This window comes from Stegodyphus dumicola, chromosome 10, assembly GCF_044657685.1.
Source record: "Stegodyphus dumicola isolate Sdum_Otavi_A_Nest chromosome 10, ASM4465768v1".
In the NCBI taxonomy this organism is placed as follows: Eukaryota; Metazoa; Arthropoda; class Arachnida; order Araneae; family Eresidae; genus Stegodyphus; species Stegodyphus dumicola.
This window is the reverse complement of record NC_140777.1, coordinates 104,971,742-104,992,503: the sequence shown is the minus strand read 5'-3', so window position 1 is coordinate 104,992,503 and position 20,762 is coordinate 104,971,742. Positions and strand designations below refer to the sequence as shown.

The following is a 20,762-nucleotide window of genomic DNA, read 5'->3' as shown; positions in this document are numbered from 1 at the left end:
ACATCCAAAGCTGCCACACCAGACCAACGTGTGGAAGCTGCTTGGTCTGCTGTACCCCAAGAACACATCCAAAGTCTCTTTGAATCAATGCCGAGGCGTGTGACAGCGGTGATCTCCAACAATGGCGGCTACTCTGGCTACTGGTTCTAGAAAGAACCACACTTCACAGAAGTCTATAAATTTAATTATTTGATACTTGGTCAACATGTTATTTACTAAATAAATTTTGTTGTGATATCTCTTGTCTTTCTTGGTGTTGTAATTTGGGTGGCAAGCAGTGTACTATGCGTAAATGGTGCCAGAGCTTTCTAGAAAGAACAAACGCTATCTATGACGAGAAAGAACAGAGAGGGAAATCTGAAGTGACCAATGAATTCCAGTGAATTCCTTCAAGTGTTGTAACTGATTGTTTAATGGTCATGTAGCAAAGCCATACAACAACACATGGTGCATTATGACAAATGTTTAATAGCGAAAGATATTAGATGAAAAAAAAATAATACCAGGAAGTATCAAAATTTCGCACGTATCATAAGGTTTTCGTCTTTCATTCGCTCTATTTATTTCGAAGCTCTTTGATATTTGATTAGAACATAAACTTCATTCATTAGGTAAAAAATGTCTTTAAATTTTCTTGTACCTAATACAAATCCAAAAATATTATCAAAGTAGTTTTTCAAACTTTTCTATTCATGCTGCGCAATTCAAATTTTAATTAAAGTATGTATGTCTGAAGTGAATACAAAATTAATGGAGAAATAAAATTGCTGGGAGATATGAATCCATTCTTGGGTCAGAAAATCACATTTTCCATTTTTCTGTAACAAAAGTTATCCAGGAAACATCTTCCATTAAAGAATTAGATTTTCTAGAGGTATTTCACATTCACAAAAATGTTTTAGTTCTAGTTAACGATCCCATTTTCAGTCCGGTTTTACCTTCTGCTTTTAAGGAAATTAATTTATATTTGCTTTCATTTTTCATCAGTAGATGGAGCCAATAGCTAGACGTCCTTCCTCTCATGAGTATCACCATATTTTACCTTATCTCTGGCCTTCTTTTTTATAATTTGCACTTTTGCAGTAAAGAAGTAGGTTTATATTTAAACATCGGAAATTAGTCTTGCAAAATTATAAATATTACATTGATTCTTGGTGCTTTAACTCCTCCAATATTCGTTATTCGGCGAGTCATTTTAACTTAAATATGAATGCAAAATATTATTCAAAACGTCTTTAATTTTATATATATTTATGAAAAAAGCCATCTAATTACGATTGAAAACAATTATCCTCAGATATCATAACGTTCTCAATGGAGCAATTTAATTTTTTTCTGAAAATAATTTAAATTTCGTAACCTTATTGCACATCTATCCAAAATGCTTATGCAAGATGCTTGGCATGTTAGAACTAATTTCGACTATCATTTTAATCCTTATTTAAGTATCCCAAAACACTTCAGCTAAGCATAAAACCTGAAATCAGTAATAACATTTTAATTAAAACTTCTTAACAACATTTGGAAAGTAAGATATTGATTTTTCCGTAAAATATTTTATATAAACAAAAGTTTTTAAATTAGCAATTAATGAAGGAAACATTATATTTAAATAAAGAATTTAATTTAGATAAATATATTTTTTTAAAAAGAGTATTCTCAGAAAATTTACTCCACTTATCATCGCGATTTATTTAAAAAGACGAAGAATTCTTGGTTATTGAGAATATGTTTTCCAACATTTTTACAATTAAAATGCGAAGTAATTTTTCGCAAACCCAACATATGGAATCGAAAAATAAATTCGCATTCGCTTTCATTCCAAAATGTAATTACTTTGAAGTGTTAGGAATTTCACAATACTATATATATTCTAGAAGTTCTTTAAAGGTTAATTTTATAAATACTATAATAATGTCATTCAATGGAATAAATATAAAAGAGCGAAAATCTCAGTTAGATTGACGAAATAATCTAGAAAAGAAACAGTAATAGTTCAAACTTAATTTATGCTTAAATTTAATCTATACTAATACGCGCTTTAATGTTGGCGCATTTTACAAAAAATATACTTTCATAGCGTGCTGTTAAAAACCAGCAAGGTGTATGTTTTTTTAAACAAAACTGTATATATGTGCCCAATACCTCCTTTGCAGTGTATAAATTAACTGAGGAAAGAAGCATAATTAACTTATGTGCAGAATATTATTTACTTTATAAGGTATTTTCTCCCTCCTCTTTGCATGCCTTCGGGGTGTAAAGGTAGCATACTCAGCGCGTGTTCGAGGGGTCCAAGTTTGACTCCCGGCGAGGGCAATACACATTTTTCACATCTCCTCCTTCAAAAAAATCCTAATCTCTCTACAACTTTTCCAGACGAATAATGATTTTATTCCAAATTATTAATAAAATATTTCCCTTATTTTTAGGAGGTTTATGAAATTAAATACTCTAAAACGTTGTTCGAAGGAATTAAAGATACATGAGTTAGAAGACAAAGAAACACAAGCGAAATTAATAGCTAAAAAAAGCGGTCTGCTATTCCTTTTTCTTGAACGTCTTAGCTCTTGCGAGGATTAAAAATAAGCATGCGCACAAAATGCTCAAGGTGTACGACAAAATGTGTGCGATATACCTTAAATAATTTGTGTGCATTTGAGGGCAGTAAACGCACTTATGCGCTTTCAAAGGAACACTACGTTCACATGCGAATCTTAAATGGAAACAATGCCTAAAATACCCGAGTAGTACATGAATGTTTTAATTTGAAAGAATTTGCATATTTTGACGATTTTCTTCAAGAAGGCATTAGGTGAGTTTTATTGCAATATTCAGTGAAATTCGAAAACAGATATTTAAAACAAACAACTACAAATGTTTGGATGATAGAAGAGGGGAAGTGTTATCGAGAGATTGAAAGCAGAGTTTAAAGTTCAGACTGTTGGAGATTTATCAGTAACGTCCAAACGCCATGTACAGTTTATCGAAAATGTTTAAAAATATTTGATGCGTGCAGAAAAAGCCTGGGTAATGTCGTACAAAAGACACACCGGTCAATGAAGAAATCAAAATGAAGATCAAAATTTATTCATTCGGCGAAGTGTAAAAAATAGGAGTCAACAGCATTGTAGATCTTTTATGACTCCCACGCGACCGCAGAAAGTGTTTGAAGGGTTTGTTTCCAGAAAGCTGCTGTGTTTAGAAAAAAAAAATATCTGCATTCCGCTCTCTTTTGTACGCAAAACAGCCTGGCTATCAACATCGATCATAGAAAGTCTTGTGCTACAAGTTAATGAAATAATTCTTTCATATTGCAATGGCGATATCTTTTGACAGAATGACAACTTAGGAATTTCATTGAGTTATTTTCTGCGTGATTAACTATTTACCAATGATGAACAGGTATAAACATCGGTTTTACAGTCACGCTATGAATAAGGAACTAATTTCCATTGCCAGATAATCGAATGTCTGGTTAAACATTCAGGTAAGAGTTCGCAGAGAATGTGTATATTTAAAATACACTCATGTCCATAAATTAAGGATAATTCGGAGTCACGCGGAAATCGAACTCTAAAATAAATATATCACCTGTAAAATCACTACACACATCTTCAAGAATCATATGCAAATTTCAGGAAGTAACCAGATGACACCGATGGTACGTCACAATGACGAGAGTGTAAGAGAGTGATATATAAGAAATACAGGCAAAGAAGTAAAATTGTTCGCAGGTGCTTTATAAACATTTCAGTGCAATAACCGAATAGTTATGACACAAATGACGCATTTGGATGATTTTTTACGTGGTAGAATTATTGGCCGTCTGGAATGTGGGCGTACCCAACTGGAAGTATCAGACGAACTTGGAATTGCCCAGAGTGTCATCTCCAGGCTTTGGCAACGATTCCAAGATGATGGTAATGTGAGTAGACGTTACAGTCAGCACAGAGTTACAACGCCGAATGAGGAGCGGTATTTGGCAGTTACTGCCAAATGAAACAGGCGGAACACAGCTTCAGACCTATCTCGTCAGCTCTCTTCAGCCACTGGTACGACAATTTCAAGGCAGACCGTGAACAGACGCTTAGGGCAGATTGGTCTATATGCTCGTAGACCTGTCAGATGCGTTCCACTTACTGCAACTCATTGTCGCCTGCGGTTAGCCTGGAGTTGAGAGCATGCATTGTGGGCACCGCAACAGTGGGCTTGTGGGATGTTTTCCGACGAGTCCAGGTTTAGCTTGCAGTCTGATTCTCGCCGGACTTTCATATGGAGAGCTCCAGGTACCCGTTATCACCAAGAAAACATCATTCAACGACACCGTTACGGAGCAGGAGTGCTCGTTTGGGGTGGAATTATTCTGGGTTCCAGAACTGACCTGCATGTTCAAATTGGAACGATGACAAGCTAAATCTATCGGGACATCATTCTGGAACAACATGTACGTTTGTTTCGGGGCGCCATGGGCGCACAATTTGTGTTTATGGATGACAACGCCCATCCTCACCGTGAAAACATCGTAAGCGAATGCCTTCAATCGAAGGATATCACCCGTATGGACTGCCCAGCATTCTCACCGGACTTGAATCCAGTAGAGCACGTGTGGGACATGCTTGGCTGACAAGTTGCAGCCCGTCAACCTCCTCCTACATGTCTACCGGAACTTCGGATTGCTTTTTGAGTGGTGTAATACCCCCCAAGATCAGATCGATAATTTGATACTCAGCACGCCTAGGCGTTGTACGGACTGTATTGCATCGTCTGGGAGACATACAATGTATTAACAATCATACCAACCATGTAGTAAATGGTTTTTTTTGTAAATAGGTTTTTTTTTATTTGCTCCAGGGAGAAAAAATCGCTAATTTTTTTAATAATATCAAACATATAGCATCTTTTTTTTTTTTTTTTTTTTTCTCTTTACCTTTTGTTTAATAAATAAACTTTACAAATAAGTCAAATTTGTTTTGCTTCTAACTCTTCCTTTGCCTGATTTTGCATTATCCTTAATTTATGGACATGAGTGTAGATCGCTAAATACCTGTCATATTGTATTATACAGCGGCGCTCAATAAAACTTTTATTACTTGCAATAAGCAAGTAAAAACGTATTTTTTAATTTTCTCTTATGTTGAAGTTCGCAAGTTTCATTTAGCTATTTAAGGAAGTTCTTGTTGGAACCCTTAACTTACCAGTAGCTTAGTTGTATAATATCAGATCGAAATTATTAACTGACCACTTCCAATATGCGTAGAAGTGCCCTTGTGATGCAAGAGATAATAATAATTTTTATGAAGAAGAATCAGTAAGTAAATGTAATTGTAAAATACATGGTAAAAGGAAAAAATAATTTCACAGAATGCAGCTTATCAACATCGGCTGATGTGCAGCTCTGTCATTGCTTATTCGAGTAGTTGGTATTAGCAAGAAGGCAAGCAGCTGTCTATGAGCACTCTACTCTGCTACGGCTTCTATAAGGAAACCGCTCCATTAAGCGCTTTCTGTCAGCAGAAGTGAAACTTGTAGAAATTCCTTACAATAGTCTGGTTCTGAAAGAAGCAAATGTTATAAATAAATTAAAAGTTTATTAGGGAGCAATAGAATTTAAAGTACGTGTATAAATGGTGAATTCGATGTACTAGGTCATTAACATCTCAGATGAATGTTACGTTGAATGCTTAAATTAAAGTAGATAATGAATAATGTTGCTAGATTTTGGTATATTTGTTAAATTAACCATGGACTGCATAAACCGTAGTATACGATGATTTGCCGTATAATGAAGCATGTTTACTAATCTTAGTGAGATTAGTGAAAAATTGCTATCGGAAGTAGATGAAAAACTTCTTAACTTCTTTTCTAATTCATTAAAGAAGTTAATAGAGCAGAACAACAGAAGAATCACCCAGAAAGGGAGGTTACAAACAAAAGTAATATGTTAAGTCGTTCAAAATTATAATCACTAAACTGTTATATGGAATTTGCCTTTACTTTTTTGATTCATTCTCGTATGACATTTTTATTTTTTACATTTGTCATAAATAATAGTACATGATACTCCAAAAAATGAATATAGCCTTGATTTCCTTAAATAATCAGTCATTCAAAATATCAGTCAGGTACTTTATAAGGTATTTCTCCCGCCTTTTTTGCGTGCCTTCGTGGTGTAGTGGTCTTCAAGCTGGGCGAATATCCAGAGGTCTGTGATTCGATTCCCGGCCAGGGCGTTGCTCATTTTTTCCCATCTCCTGCTTCCAAAAATTATCCAATATCTCTACAGTGGCGCACAGACTAAAAGGTTGGTGGTTGATGATTCTCCACACCCAAGATTTGGCGAGTGGTTACCCTAAAAACCACAGTCGCCCTTTAAAAGGGGGTATATAAGGTATTTCTTCCACCTTCTAAGTGCGCCTTGGTAGACTAGTGTTCTGCACACTGGGTGCTTACCCAGAGGTCCGTGGTTCGATTCTCGGCGAAGGCGTTGCTCATTTTTCACATCTCCTGCTTCCAAAAAAATACCTAATGTCTATACATCTTCTACTGCTAAACTTTATCAAAATGAGATAGCAAATTTTACGAAAAAGGCTTTTAACAGCGGGATTTTGAAAATACATAATTTAACATTTTAAAGAGTCTTTGTAAGGCGAAATTTAAAGTCAGTAAAAGTTTTGTTAAATGTTCAAATTTGCTAGTAAAGTTGTACTTCAATAACACAACTTTAAGTTTTTTTTAGCAAAATCTCTGTTTAAATTTTTTCTCATGCATTACATCAGAAAGACTCTTTCTTTTATATTACCAAAAGCATACGTATGATCATTAATTATAAGGTTGTTTGGGAAAATGTGTAGCGATTTCAAACTGCAATATAAAAGCCTTGATATTTTGTCTTTACTAGTGTGAAGAATTTGGGAAAACTTGTAGTAGCTTAAGAAACGCTAAGCTTACATCAAGTTTGACATTAGCGAACATAATTAATAGCTGATGATATAATTCGACTATTACACTATCTACCAAGAAAACTAGAAACTCCAGCCGTTCTCAAAATTTTTAATTAAAATCATACCTCTATTAATGTTTGCTTTCTGTAAGAGAAGGTGTAGTATTCAACTTCTCTTTTATACTGTCGACAGATATATTGCTTATTACCTGTATAGTGTTTCTGATATATATTTAAATTTAGATTAACTTATAGCAATGTAAGCTTGAAAATACAAAAAATATGTGCTTCTATTTGAGCTTTTGAACTGGTTTATTATGTTTATAATTCTAAGATTATGCGTAATAAATATGATCCGTGAAAGTCCGTGTCAAGTCCATGATTGAGACACTTCTCCATATTCAGTATTAACATCGCCATATTCTTTGGTTACATCATTTAAAAGTTTTATTACATGCAGAATGATTCAGTAAAGTTCCAGGAACAAAATTAAAGGAAGAAATTGTAACAAATATTTCGTTACAAAGTTTCTTAATTTTTGTGAAATTTGAAAAGCTCTTGATTTGGAAAATTTCTTCCAGTCTCATAGTGACTGCATAAAATAAGACATTAAATAAGAGCATAATTTCAATGAGAAACATCGCGGCAATAATGTGTTAAAAAGGAATTTCAGTTACTGTTAATATTCTTCTAATAATAAACAGAGCTATGATTTGAATTACTTATTCAATCATAGCATTGAATGATAAAAGATAGAAAAAGAAAATGTTGATGCGTTGTAATACTCGTAGTAATGTTTTTGGGATATAAATGCTTTAGGCATTTTACAGAGCAGCTGAAAATAATTTCACGAATTGCACTATTTGTATATTAAATTTACTACCTTTGAAATGCTTTAAGTCTACTTCTTAGTTGTTTTAAAGCATTCAAAAATTTTGGTTGTTTGAAACATTAATGCTTTAGTTTTAGTTATACGATTATATTTTATTCAAAATTGAATAAAGCTAGGCTACAAAAGAAATTCGAAAATGATTTCGAATGAATAAACTAATAGAAGAATAACAGTTTTATTTTACTTAAAAAATCTACATAGGAAAATTTCTGTGATATAACCCAGAAATAGAACATTATCCCATAATAAACAAGGAAATCACTGGAAGTGTCATCACCTACCCTTTGATAATGAAATCGAATAAGAGTTAAATGAAACATTATATTGAAAAGGTTATACAAGTTTATAACGAATGAATAACATGTATAAAAGAAAATTTGAAGCTACTTAGCTAATTTTACAGTCTTTTTCAGAATTTACGTTAAATTGCATTAAGTTATACTCATGTATACAGAGTATATGGGGAGTAATACAGAGTCACTAAATAGTACACAGAGAAAAATATTAAAAAAACACTATATGAAATCAACTTACCCAGGAATCCTTCTAAAATTCCAAAAGGCATAACAGCCACACATACTAAGAGATCCGCTACTGCCAAGGATAGAAGAAAATAATTGGTGACGTTTTGTAGTCTTCGTTCCAAGCAAATTGCCAAGCATACCAGAACATTTCCCAATCCTCCGGCAATCACCAAGATGCATAAAAGAAGAAATAGCCAGTTTTTACTGTCGGGTTCCAGATTTTCCTCCGGTCCGAAGGAAATTGACGTATTGGCAACGGAACAGGAAGACAGAGTACAAGATTCATTGGCATTGCGTAATTCGTGTTGAAAGTCACTGGTGATGTTAACATCCACGAAGACATTAGTTCCTTCATAATAAGACGTATCGATCATGGACACATTATCGATATTGTATATGGTGACGACAGGTGCACCGGATTTAATAATGCTTCTACCCAATCCTGGATCAGAGGCTCTAGTCCGAAAGCTAAATGGGAAAACAGAGTCATCAAACGAAGTTCCTGGATGATACATATTGCCACTTTCTAAATATACATCCATCTTTTAGTTTATTAAAGCATGGTGCAAGAAATCATGTACTGATGAATATCTACCGAGGTTGTGCAGCTAATTAGGCAAGCATATTTGACCACAAGACCACTTGATTATAGTTCAAAACAACCTACGAAAGAAAAATATACTATGTTAGATGTACTATGTACTACTAAGAAAGAAAAATGTGTTAGAATACAGTGTACGTTACAAACTAAACAGAAGACAGTATAATATTTTGAGCAAATTATATTTATTATTCTATGAAGGTAAGCGTGCATCACATATAAATTCAGCCAGTCCATATCTAAACCGAATGTATATAACTAACCCATTTTTTATGTATACAAGAACACGTTTTATGTATAGACAACAGTTACTGAGTACGCAAGGGCAGATGAAAGTTTTCAACAATTGGAGATGAGATAGTTCTTGAGATAATAGATTCTGTAAAATTTCACAATAGTCTGCTTCTAATTAATCAAAGTATAATAAAGTTTCATTGATTGGAATTCTTGCTACATGAAGAATACTTCAAAAATTAGAACTTCCATTAACAGAAATAAATTTAAAAAAAAAAAAAAAAAAGGTTTAGGACATATGTTTATAGAAATAAGCTCTCCAGCTCTGTACGACATAAACCAGAGGATAATTTTAATTAAACGTTTAACTATACATTCTTAACTTAATTGCTAAAGAATATTCGCATTTAATTTTTCCCTTGCTTCTAGAATTTCTTACGTATTTTTTAGTTTTCAGTAATATATGCAGTATTAAAAAATCTTATATCTAAATGTGAATTTCAAGGAAATGGTTCACAAGAAATTTTTTTCTCAGATTGAAAACAAATATTCATTTATTTATATGTAGGCTGTGAGAGCCATTGTAGCTGTCTTAATATTGGCAGGAAATATCATTACTTAGTATAAAAGTTATTGAATGATTTAGCTGTTATTCAGAACAGGACGTATACAAATGATGAGCATACTTTAAATAATTTACGATGTTATAAAATACCTTATTAAAAGCCTTTTTATCACACAGTCAGGGTATTTTATCAGTTTTATGATCACAATATTTTTTAAATATTTAATCCTCTGAATGGCTCGGACGTTTGGATTTACTTATGAAGAACTGTATTTAAACAGCCATAGTTTTGCTAAATTAGTTTAATCAATTATTTTAGTCTTTCGTTTAGCATCTTTCGATCATTTAAGGAAATAAAAAACAAATTATTTTAAATAGTAAGTTAATGTATATCATGTGATAAAGAGTCTCATGACTGTATAAAAACAATCATTGGCATTCAGGAGGGTAAACACAGTAAACTATCAGTCATAATCAATGAAATAAATAAGTACGTTCTTTGTTATTAACATCATGTTATGCAACACAAGATAAATTAAGCAGATAGGATGTTCTGGTTCAATGTTCAACTTTAAAATCCTTAAAAAGGAAAACTAGTGTTTAAGCTTTTTAGGCGATGAAAGAAATATTTTGAACGAATAAATACGGCCGATTTGAGAACGTAGCTGAACGTTATGGGATTTGATAATAAGACTCTTGATCCTGAAACATGGTACGCAGATCCATGCAATTGGTAAGACCATACGGAATTTATCTATTCATCTTTAAGGCGTAGTATTGAATATATGTATAATATATATATTTTGAAATACGAGAATGTTAAAGATTTATTGCAAACGTTTTCGAAAACGTGATACCAAGATTTCAGACGACCTGGCTGAACGTTATGATTGATCGCGTTGAAATCTGAGGCACTTTACTTGCAAATTTATATTTAGGAAGTCTCTAATCTGTTTCTCTAATTTTTAACAAAGGATAATTTAGTTATCAATTGTAGTGACTAATTAGAAGTTAGTTTTGAAATTGAAACCATCTGATGGCATAGTAATGAAAATCCAAAAGTTAAAAAAGAAATTAACTTTTATAGAGCAGCATTTTACGACACGCTTGACAAGGACAGAGGATATGATAAATAGACTGTTACAGGATATTTATTTAAAGGCACGGAAAAACAAAGATTTACATTATGGAGTAAACCATTTGATTGAAAAAATTACAATCAATGAGCCTAAGTTAGTGAAACAGAATCATCAATAAATATCAGTAAAATGCAAAGTAACCATAATTTAATGATTTCGGTTTTGAATACGTGGTAACAAATGAAGACAAATTCGTCAAAAGCCTGGATATATTTCTTGAGAGTATTGTAAAATGTGAAAGCAATAAATAAATATTTATAAATTTGAGAGAGCACCTAATACATTCTATCGAGAAATACTTTCTTTTCCCACAATAAATGGCGTCTTTTGTCAGTATAGGAGGAATGAATAACTTTTTTTTGAAACGGTTTATTCACAGATGCTAAGGATTATGTCTGTTGTCATATTTTTACAATTTGTTTTGCTTTATCTTACGTGTCTTTCGTAGTCTTTAAGGTGTTATGCTCTATCTAAGCAGTTTCAATAAACACTTCACACTTCTGAACCCAAATCCATTTTCAGCATGAATTTTTCCTGTAGAAGAACCTAAAATGATTGTTGTAGCAATGCAACACTAAAAAGATTTCTCTGTACGTGTGAGGGGATTTTGCTTTCCCTATATTTGTTATTTACATTTATTACTGCAGAATATGTTTTATTTCTCGACCATGTTTTACGAAAGACTGAGGTTATACTGCGATTTAGTTTATTTCATGAATTCCTTTCACATATTAGCACTTTGAAAAACATTTGGTGCAGAGGCTTCCTTTTGTACAGCTATAAACGTAACGCTTCATGAAGGATACACATTGCGAGCTTTTACGGTAAGTCAGAGAAAATTCGACGTTATTTGCAATAACTGTTCTGTTCTTTGATTGTGGTGTTACTAACTATAATTTTAATTGCGATTCTATCTGTGACATTCTGAGGTTTTAAAATGTTTCTGAGTCTATGTGGTAGCAGTTTATATTTTGATAAGGCGACAGGTGGTCTACGCTGAACTAACCTTCAGAAACAGAATTCATTTCGAGTTTAAGGCTGTCAGGATTATGGATGAGTTCAATGTTCATTGCTTATTCAGCTGAAATCTAGACTAATATGTAAATAGGTAGTTGGAGGAGAAAACTTAAATACGAATTTACAAGTAATGCGGATTGAATGTGTGTCTCTAATTTCCTTTTAGAAATAATCCAACAATGAAGACCGCAAAACAGTGTTTAGAAAAAAGAGAAACTCGTGCAGACCAGTCATTTTATAGGTCGCATAGACAAAGATTCTTTTCAGAAATAGCTTATTATATATGACTATTGCTTGTAGACTAAGCTTATTCTTTCTTTAAATCTTCTACCTCAAAGGTTATGGCTTTGACAGTGCTGGTGGAATCCGAAAATTATTTCATCTCTAAAATTTTAACAAATCTATAAGTTTGTTTCTATTAACCTTGAGGTATGGAATTTTGCCCCTCCGAAGACTCAATACAGATAAAGAACTCATAAAAGTGTCTTACAAGCAGAGGGACTAGGCGGAAGGAACATCTCAGTTAAAATCATTGTACGGAAGTACTTCATACCTGAATGGTAAAACCACGGTCCACATCACGTTAAATGAGATGAACTTAAAAAAACTTTGATGGGTACAAATAAGATATTCTGGTACTGACGTTCATTCTTTTGCCAATATGAACTTAAAAAGCGGCGGAGATGAGTTTAATAAACGAGAGATTTTCTGTCGATTAATGAGTATTTGTTTTGGTTCCTTGAAATCTGAACATAATAAGCAGTTGAATTTGAGTTTAATAAGTGGCAGGTATTGTACTTTAAGAACTACAGAATGAAAAAAAAAAAAACTAGAAATTTAAGAATACATTTTATAAAATTACACCTACTTATAAAATTAAAAAAGCGACAATCTTATGTTGGGCGTAGATTTAGTCAAGAATTCAGTTCTTGACTGAATTCTTGCTAATTTTCTGTATATATTAAGGAGATAAGAATGAAATTCAGTAAATGAAGTACACAATCAAATCTCTTGAAGCTTTTCTCTCAGCATAATTTGATAAAAATTATTAGAGTCACAATATAAGGAATGTTTTGGTCCCTATAACGCGTTCTCGTCCTGCAACTAGTAGCATGTCTGGCTCGCTATCAGAAGATTCGGAGTTAAAACATAGTCAAGGGTATGGCTGATCTTTCGTGTTTCCTGATCTTAAAACGTTAATAGATGTTAGCAGTACACATTTTAATTAATATTTTAATACTAAACAGGTTGAGTAGACCTGTTCAGCTAGTAGACACACAATGTTTCCCATATAGCACTAATATACCATAGCATGATGTCCTACGTCATGCCTGCTGAAAGATTTATTAATAATAAATTATGTATATTAAAAACTATTGAAACTATAGGAAGAGTTTTGAGAAAACGCAGCGGAGTCAAGGAACTTTCCGGAGGAATTTTCTAGATAGAATAATAGAAAATTGTACCATTTAGGACTGCTGTGTAGTAGTAGGACTGTGCCGTGTAATGAATGTTTCTATTAGCTATGAGTAAACCTAATCTTTCCAAAGTTGTGAACTGAAGGTTGCAAAGTGTTGAACTGCACTTCTGGAAGAACAGCATTTTAAGTATACATTATATCTTTTTACGTAAAATTCCTTTACGTCATACCAAGTTTACAGAAGAATTATATTATTTTACCATAGACTGTTGTAGCAAAGGAATTTGAAGACGACTTTCACGTTCCAAGAAAAGCGATGAAAGCAAAAATATTTGTTCAGCTTTTGTATTATACGGTAGTGTTGCGTACATAATTGTCTGATCGCGTTATAAAAAACCAGGTGAATTATTTTTCTGATTTAAGAAAATCTTAATTTTAGTTAATCCTGAATTATTATTTTAATGGTTTAATTTAGAGGAAAAAACAGATGCTTCTAAGAATATTGCTACGAATGTACAGGCGCGGTGAGGTAGCTTCCCCGCAAAGCAGTTTTAGGGTTGCCATAAAATGGCAAGGGAAGGCAGGATTGCCACATTTGGCGAGAAATTGCCCATTTGGCTCATTTGGAGAAGCGATTCTAGAAACACAAATGTTATAGCAATATATTTGGTATATCTTAATTAAAACCGCTGCTAACTTGCTCAGTCTAATCGATTACCAAATACTATTCAATTCACAAAATAAAAATGTTTCGAAAGGAAATAAGATCTGAAACAAAAGTATTATAAACCTTCAAATTACAAATAAGAATAAATTGATGCTTCGTTAATTTTCGGCGCCAGATTTCATACTTTTATATATATAAATATATATATTATTACGAAATGTACAGACGCGGTGAGATAGCTTCCCTGCAAAGCAGTTTTAGGGTTGCCATAAAATGGCAAAGGCAGGCAGAATTGCCACATTTTGCGAGAAATTGCCCATTTGGCAACAAAATTGGCGATATGCCATGGACGGATGGAGAACCTTCTGGAATAAATTCTTACCGGTTTAGCCCAAAATGTTCTCGAACACATGCCGAAAGCTATATAAACCCTGCTGGTCTGCAGTCAGTGAGTGCCTCGCATAGAGTGCGAGATAGAATGTGCCTCGTCTAGCGAGCTGATAGTCAGTCATTGAGTGAGTGTCTCAACTAGCGAGTTGATAGAGTGTGTCTTGTCAGAGTGCGAGTTAGTTAGTATCGAGTTGGTATCTCGTCTAGCGAGTCAATCCCTGCGGAGTCGATCGAGTTGACAGCCGGACAGCAAAAGCCGAGTGGGTGGCCGAGTGCACCGAAAGAGTTTCGCAGTGTATCGCGTTAGCGCATCGTCGAGAGCTCCGGGAGTTCCGGGAGTTCTTTGAGCTCCGGGAACGACTGAACCGAAAAGTCGGGAGCTGTGCTTAGTGTGTCGTCGACTGTATCGCGAGTTGTAGCCTGGAGAGTCTCGAGAGTACGTGGAGTTCCAAGAACGACCACGCAGAGTCGGGAGCTGTACTCTGGTGCTTTGCAGTGAAGCTGTCTCCAGCGTGATAGCCTGATAACCTGAAGTCTGTGTCGCTAATCGTGTCAGCATGTTTATAGTAGTTCATCGGCGACTGTGAAACGTGTAATACTGGCCAATAAAGTGTGTTTATTATTCGCTCCAAATCCTCGCGAACCCTGTACGAACGTGAAGGAAGAAAATAACGTAATAACTGGTGACAGAAAAGAAAAACGCAACAATATATTTAGCTTCTATGAATATTATTTACTTTCATTTTTATTTAAAATTTCTGTCATAGATTCGGTGATTCATTGTGAAAAGAATTCGGGAAGGGAGGCGATTTTGCTAAGTCATGATTTGTTTTAGGGATTCATGGGTTGTTGTTGTCCCTTGGAAAGTTCTAGAAGAAATTTCTTTTGTGCAATTGACATTTGGGACAGGATGTGCGTGACAGAAAAGTCAGAGGTTGCCACTTCACCTTCGTTGTAAGTCATCTTGGTTGGCGATCTGGGTGTCCGGTGTTGGCTAAGAAGGGTGTGCATGTGTGATCAACCTTAATTCGGTCCCTCAGGGTAAGAAACGGGAATTTAGTCCAAAAAAGGGGGCAATAAATGAAGCCTGTGTTTGTGAAGGAGATGAAGACAATTTGAGTTTGAATCACTTTTTGAGTGGACTTTATGACTAACACTTAGACTTTGAACTTGCTCTTGGGATGAGCGGGAGAAAAAGAAACGACATGTAGTTCGTCTTCGAGCAGTGCTTCCGGCGGTGAGCGGCAATTATGCTCCCCGGCCGCGTGTTTCGCTAAAATGCGAGAATGATTGCTGAGCGAGATCTTCTGAAAATGAAAGACTTGAATTAGGGACTGTCGTCTTATATTTTTCCGTTCTGATTTGGTTGAATTAGACATTTATTACTTGCAGTCAACTGCGAAGGCAGGATGCTGCTTAAACCTACACTTAGAACCGAAGTATGGAATTGTGATTGTTGGCAGCCTGAAATCGCCGAGAACCTTTTTCCAATATCGTAGAAGAGTGAAAGTATGCTCCAGCGTTCCGTTAACTTCCTAACTTAATAGGCTGCCTTTTCCCCAGTGATGTGACTTCCTCAGTTGAACCAGTTGTAGGCGTTCTCCACAGTCGAGATAGCTGAAGCGAAAATGTAAGGATGTTGAAAGAATCGTGTTTCGAACTTCGGCTGGAGTTCCGAAAAAAGGGTGAATTAAATCAGTCTTCAGTACTTCTCTTCCGGCTGATAAAATTTACCAGGAGTGCAAGGTCTCGCCGAGTCGATTCCTAGCCCTCTTCAAGATGTTTACTTAAAGATAAGTGATTCCTGTGTATTCATGTTTTGGACAAATTCATTTTGAAATATTTATTAGGACATTTTGTTTCTTATTTAAACTCTGACTCTAAATTAAGTTTGAATGCTTGAAAATTCGCTCCCTTCCTATTTCTTTCTTTACAGAGATTAAAATGGAAAATCTTAATAAGTTAATTATGGTATAAAAATATAGTTTGTTTTTGTGAAATTATCCTTAGTATAGACGTTGAATTTCAGAGGTGTACCTGAAAAAAGTAATGTGTTTTTTGACCATCTTAGAATTTACTGCAGTAGTTCTGGTTGAAGTTAAATTAAGTGGGTCATAAAGTGAATTCTGAGACTAAATTCATTAATTAAAAAAAAAGAAATTTGTAAATCCTTAATTTGAATGTGATAATGGTATAAATCGATTAGTTCAAATGTGTAACTGAAGTAAGGAATTGAGTCCTAATTACCGATGATGTGAAATGTAATTAAAAATGTTGAGGAATCTGGATAAACAATATTTTAATCTGGAAACCTATTTTTTTGTTTTCCTCATATCTATTTATATTTTCCTTATATATATTGTATTTACCTCTTGTTATCCGATCCTCTCCCCTCACGGTCCCGGATGCATAAAAAACACAACGCAAATTTTCCACTTGTACGCTCACTAAAAATGTTGAAGTTAACTAGCCATAAGAATTTATTTTCAGCTAGGAAGTTATTTAGTTAGTTAAGGTTTCACTTGTCTGTTTCTGTGTCTGTATTTCGTTTTAGATACCGTAGCAGAAACAGAACAGTGACTAAAGAAACGTCTGAATTTAATTTCAGATTACGTCATTCAGACTTACGGCAGTTTTGCGAAATGTAGAGAACTGTAAACTAAAATAAATTTGTCGGATTATATAAACAGACCTGTTTCCGTATTTCAACTTATTCTCATCAGCTAGAACAGACGTGAAATTTCAGATTTCGATACTAGGACAGGTAGACGCAGAAACTCTATGAAGCCTTTTGACCTGATGAACACGAACAACAATTCTCTCCCTCTGACATTCTAGTCTTTCGCATTTCCTATTACCTAAACTTGGAAATTCAGCAGAACGCAAAACTGACACCAGCTTTACCATTAATTCTATCAGTGTGTTGTTCGTTTTTATGAGTTTAAAAGACTAAAATTTCATTACACATATTATTTCCATTTATTTAACATATCTGTTTATCATATTAGCTTTTATTTAAAGTTTGTTCGCTCCAAATAAAGATATACAGTCGGAACCTTTCTCAGGGCGTACAGCAAAGCCTCCACTTTAACCTTAAGTCAAAATGTAAAAAATAAGAACTAACTAATGACTAACTAAGATTTAGCCGAAGCTAACACAGTTCTAAACTATTTGGTCCGTAATATTAAATTACCCAGTGCAGCTATCAAAAGGCACTTAATACGGCGAAGCGTAGTAACAGTTAGAGAAACGTAGCCCGAAGGCAAACGCGCGCTATTCAGGAATCCTAACTCTCTCTGGCGAAGTCAGTGGAACTTGACTTAAATACTACTTACTCTACTTCTCATTTGCATTTAACGCGATTCTTAAACCTCATTCTGGTAAGGAATTCTAAGCTGAAGCTAGAAGAGGTAATGGAGTGGCATAAACTTAAAATAACTGTTATAAAATTAAAATATACCTTACAAGTTAATGAAAACATGTTAACAAAAGTAACTTATAAATCTCATAAGATTTATAAGTTACTTTTCTAAACATAATAACTCTTAAAATGTCTACCTAAATAAATGAATGGTAATTGCTAGTTTCCTCTACGCAATTTTTGACTTTGAAACAATTAAAAGGAACGTTCTTCCTTCGAATATTTTGAAGTTAAAAGAAACGTTCTTCCTTTGAAGATTTTAAGTTAACAGGAACGTTCTTCCTTCGAAAATTCGGGGAATTTAGAATTAGCGTTCAATAACTGGAGACAGCTTAATAGAACAAACGAGACTATAGTTTTGGTTTATCAAAACAATTCAGCGCAGTTTCGAAACTGACGATTTAATGTTTGTTTCATACATGCTGTGTTCCATTTCTAGTCAGCGCTACATAACATCACTTAAAAAAGCATACCAATACGCAAATGCACTTCATTATCCTCTTTCATATTCGTCTCAAATTTACTCGGTAACCGCGAATACCTAGATTATACGATTTCTTGGCACTCCTGCTTTACTATCAGTTGTATTCAAATGTAATTCTTTTCCAACCATTTTGCAAAGTATTACAAACTCTCTTTTCAAGACTGAGAAAATATTCCTTAGACAGATTTGCAATTAGAGAAGCGATAATTCTTTGTTGAAACTAAAATCTCGGATATGCTGCAAACATATTAAGTGTGATACTAACATTCTTAGAGAAATCGAAAAACCATTAATCTTTATACGAATATAAAAAGTCCAGTGCCATACAATGCTTCTCGGTCGAGCTTAAACCTATTTTCCTCTATCGCATCATGTAACACACACCGATTTCTCCTTTATTCTACTCTTAGAAAATGTTTTCGTCTAATCCCACCAGGCCTATTCTTGGATGAAACATTGTACTTTAACGTCACCCTAGCACTAAAAGAAACAAAATATTTTTTTCCTTTGTGTGTTTTAGATAAAGTATCCCTTCTTTCCACTGTTGTTTATTTTTGTTATAAATATTTTTTCATGTTAGAGATTTTTTGTATCTGCAACACGTACGCATTGGTTTTCCTTATTGGATTCATTCTCATCTAGGCATGATGTTCCTGACGTAACTTTGGGAATTTATTTCGCGTTTGGTAAGATTTCTGAATTTTTATTCTGGTGTGCATCCATGTGTTGAAGCGAACCGGTAATATGTTTTAAATTACGACGAAAACGAAAGTATTGTCTACTTAGGGATTCAATGAAAAACGTTTTCACCTAAAAGTTAAGAAAGTATGAGTTGAGGAATTTTGACGTTCATAGATTTATTCACAAACACGATCCGGAAGAAATAGCAATAATTTGGTGCATTTCGTATACGGGCTGTAAATCAGATAAAGATGAATATGTCTACAAAGTGTTAGTTTTGAACGTTCTGGTGAAATGCAGGAACTATAAATGTTCAGTACTTTCTGGTTGTAATGTATCTCGAAGTATCATATTTTTCGATATTACTGAAGTGTTCTGTAAAATGGAATGTAAATATTTAACTAACTCGGTTAACATTAAAAAATTCTATGTGGGTGCACAAACTTAAAAAATATAAATTTGGAAACGTTAAATTTTATAGAAAATAATAAATATATAGTTACATCTTAAAATTTCCCAAATGGTTGCTTAAAAAAGTTATTTTTTGACTCATATCTCACTTGTGTTTTAAGTAAATATGTAGAACATAAATGGGGTGATTTTGATTTACATATGTATACTTTTTCAAGACCGCTACATTTAACATGTATAGTATTTTTTATTTTTTATTTTATTCATTTTTGTTACTGAAAGCTCATATATTTATTTGTAATTATTATATGAGACTTTAAAATTATAAAATTCGTTTAGGATGCACATATTTTACTGTTTATATACTCAAGTTTATTTTAAATGCAGTTAAAAACTTGTTTAAGGGCATGATGGTAGTTTTAAAATAGTAGTTAATAATGTGAGTGTGAATAAATAGTAGTTAAATAATAGGAGATCTCTAATATGTATATCTGCAAGTGAACGAAGAAGAATTCTCCTGAGCTGTTTAAGAATTCGGAATATTTATCTTTCAATTTTAATTAACAATCTCAAACTCAGTTCTATGGAAAAAAATGTGCTGCCGCGGCCGGAAATAAAGTATTTTTATTTTCATGCTTGCTGCTTAAGATAGTTTCTTATTTAATTTCAAAGCCTAAGATAGTTTTTAATTTAACCTGGAAAATTATTGAGCAATAAACTAAGCAATTTAAAAGCAATAAACGTAGTTAAGAAATTTTTTTCTTTTTAATGTGATTGATTTAAATAAAACTGCATTAAAATCACGAGATCTCTAATTAGAAAATTCAATAATTTTGTGAAATTACACTAGCTGGACTCATTAAAATCATTATATACTTTTCCTTCTTCATGATAAGCATTTTAAGCAGCTAATTTTTAAAGAAATAATCATGTGAATATAAAAATATGTGTGGCAGCTTTTATCAGGAATTCTAGAGATATGCTACTTTTAAATATTTAATGATTTTTCTGTTGAATTGAATTTTATGTTTCGTAAGTGCGAAGAAAGTGATGTTTAATAAATATCTAAAATTAAGCTATCTAGCTATCAGGAAACATGTTTCATGAAATTCTCATTATAAGTTTTTCGCAGTGAAAAATTCTTTTCTTGTTTTCTAGATTGCAACAACTTGTTGTACATGTTAATTATAATGTAATGTATATTTTGTTCACTCTCAAAAATATGTATTGTTAATGATTGGGCGCAAATGTTACGTTATTAAATTATTTATATGAAAGAGTCAAATGTAAAGCTAACAAGGTTTTCTTATGAATCCTCAGTTTAACTGTCCATTGCTTATATAGGTAGCTATAACCATGCTTTATTGTTACAGTAT

The 20,762-nt window shown here is 33.5% G+C and overlaps 1 protein-coding gene across 1 annotated transcript in view; it reads right to left on the bottom strand.

Moving 5' to 3' along the window:
- Window positions 1-20,762, bottom strand: part of LOC118197850 (5-hydroxytryptamine receptor 2C-like) — a 1,008,613-nt gene that overhangs the window by 23,368 nt on the left and 964,483 nt on the right. The window contains exon 5 of the mRNA XM_085825349.1: window positions 8,367-9,019. Coding sequence (XP_085681475.1) covers window positions 8,367-8,898 — 532 coding nt within the window. The 5' untranslated portion in view covers window positions 8,899-9,019. The remainder of the gene's footprint in view (window positions 1-8,366; window positions 9,020-20,762) is intronic.